Source organism: Charadrius vociferus, unplaced genomic scaffold (assembly GCF_000708025.1).
Source record: "Charadrius vociferus isolate BGI_N301 unplaced genomic scaffold, ASM70802v2 scaffold1611, whole genome shotgun sequence".
Taxonomy (NCBI): Eukaryota; Metazoa; Chordata; class Aves; order Charadriiformes; family Charadriidae; genus Charadrius; species Charadrius vociferus.
The window spans coordinates 100,166-101,942 of NW_009646968.1; the positions used below are offsets into that span (position 1 = coordinate 100,166).

The 1,777-nt window shown below is 65.7% G+C and overlaps 1 protein-coding gene across 1 annotated transcript; it reads right to left on the reverse strand.

Annotated features, from left to right (window-relative positions):
* Positions 1-87: 87 nt before the first annotated feature.
* On the reverse strand, positions 88-1,772 carry TMX2 (thioredoxin-related transmembrane protein 2; the record flags this gene model as incomplete). The annotated part of the gene is made up of 7 exons (XM_009895380.1): positions 88-234; positions 342-471; positions 588-653; positions 760-866; positions 943-1,019; positions 1,397-1,510; positions 1,682-1,772. Coding segments are annotated over 7 exons (732 nt in total), but the record flags the coding sequence as incomplete, so codon positions are not given.
* Between the last annotated feature and the right edge of the window lie 5 nt (positions 1,773-1,777).

A 1,777-nucleotide genomic window follows, 5' to 3' on the forward strand; every position in this document is an offset into this window, starting at 1 on the left:
GGCTCGGCCGGGATCCAGGCAAGGCCCCGGGGCCGGTGCTGCCAGGGTGAGGGTGACATGGCGATGGGTGACAGTCGAGGGCAGCTCCTACTTCTCCTTCTTGGTCTCCCCGTGGGGGTGTCCAGCAGCCGCCTGCACCCCGGGGAGCTCCTCAGGCCCCTCCTCCCGCGGCTTCGACTGCTTCTTGGCCTTCTGGTAGAGCTCGTTGAGGTTGAACTCCCGGATCACGTTCTCCTGCAGCAGACAGGCAGCGTTGGCACCCCTGGCACCTGCCACCCCCCTTCCCAGGGCACAGGCTGGCTGCTGAGCCCCCTCCGGCCCCGGGGAGGGGTCCCACCCACCTCAGAGAAGGTCCAGGACACAGCCCGGCCCTTCTTGTCAATCTGCGGCCGGCGCATGGTCTCTGTCCCACCCTGGAAGAGGATGAGGGTGGGCAGCTGCTTGGTGAGGGGCGAGGTGCTGACCTTGTACCTGCGGCAGGAGGGGGAAAGGCCAAAGGTGACCACCTGCAGCTGGAGGGGGGCAGGGGGCTCCCAGGGGCTCTGCCTCGGCACAGGCCATGCTGCCCAGGCCATCTCCCCTCAGACCTGGTGCTGACATCCGTGTACCGTCCAACATCCACCTTCCCGAAGTGCAGTCCTGGGCAGTTGTACCTGGGGAAGATGAGGACACAAGGCTGTGAGTGCCGTGGGTGACCACAGGGCCGGGAGCAAAGCCTGGCCCTGGGGCTCACTGAGGATCCCAGTGGGCACTGCTCACTTGAGAGAGAGGTCAGCGAAGATGGGGGCGAAGGACTGGCACTCGCTGGACCAGTTGGCAAAGAACTCAACGATCCACGTCACCCGCTTGTCCCGGTCCAGCTCCTCCTGCCGCAGGGGGGCGGGGCTCAGCAGGGGACAGCAGGCAGAGCCCCTCGGCACCCCCCGGGGAGGGGATACTCACATCAATGGTCTTGTCACTGAAATACTTGATGTACTCGGGGCCCATGTAGAGGGGGGGCTTGCAGGTCATCAGGAACACTGCAACGACAGCACCCCTGAGCCCCCCCCGCCCCCCAGCGCCCCAAAGGCCCAGGCTGTTTGGGACCAGGCTCCTCCTGCCCCAGAGCAGCCCGGGGCAACCAAGGCAGAGCGAGCCCTGGGGCAGGCAGACTTGCCCCTCAAGGCGCTTCCTGAGCCGCCCCTCACCCCCAAGACTCCTTACACCCGCAGCCTCCTCCAGCAACGAAGGGCGCAGGTCAGCCCCGCAGCAGGAGGGAGCTCTGGCCCTTCCAGCCGGGTGAGGAGGAGGACAGGCAGGGGCAGCGGGTGTGGAGGGCTGGCCGAGCCATGCCCAGGGAGCACTGCTGCCGCCACTGCCACCCCTGGTGCTACGGGTCCCCCCTGGCAGGTCTCACCTATGCAGAGCGTGAGGTAGAGCAGGCCCATGCGGATGTCGAGGCGGAAGAAGAGGATGGCGTTCGCCACTTTGCTGAACATGAAGATGTTCCCAATGTGCTGCTCCACGGTGACTGGAGAAGGGAGAGAGGGATAGAAGATGGGGTCAGATCCCCTCAGAAGACCAGGGGGGATCTTGAGGGGGACACACGTGGTCCTCCAGAATCCCACCTGTCCAGCTCCTTGGGGAGGAACCATAAGCAGCCCGCTGCCCCCCTCCACCCCCAGCACAGGCCCCAACTCACTGGAGCGTCGGTTCTTCATCATGACGATGGCGCTGAGGAACATGAGGATCTCCACCTCCCGCTGGGACAGGAGAGACAGCGTGAGCAGGAGGCAGC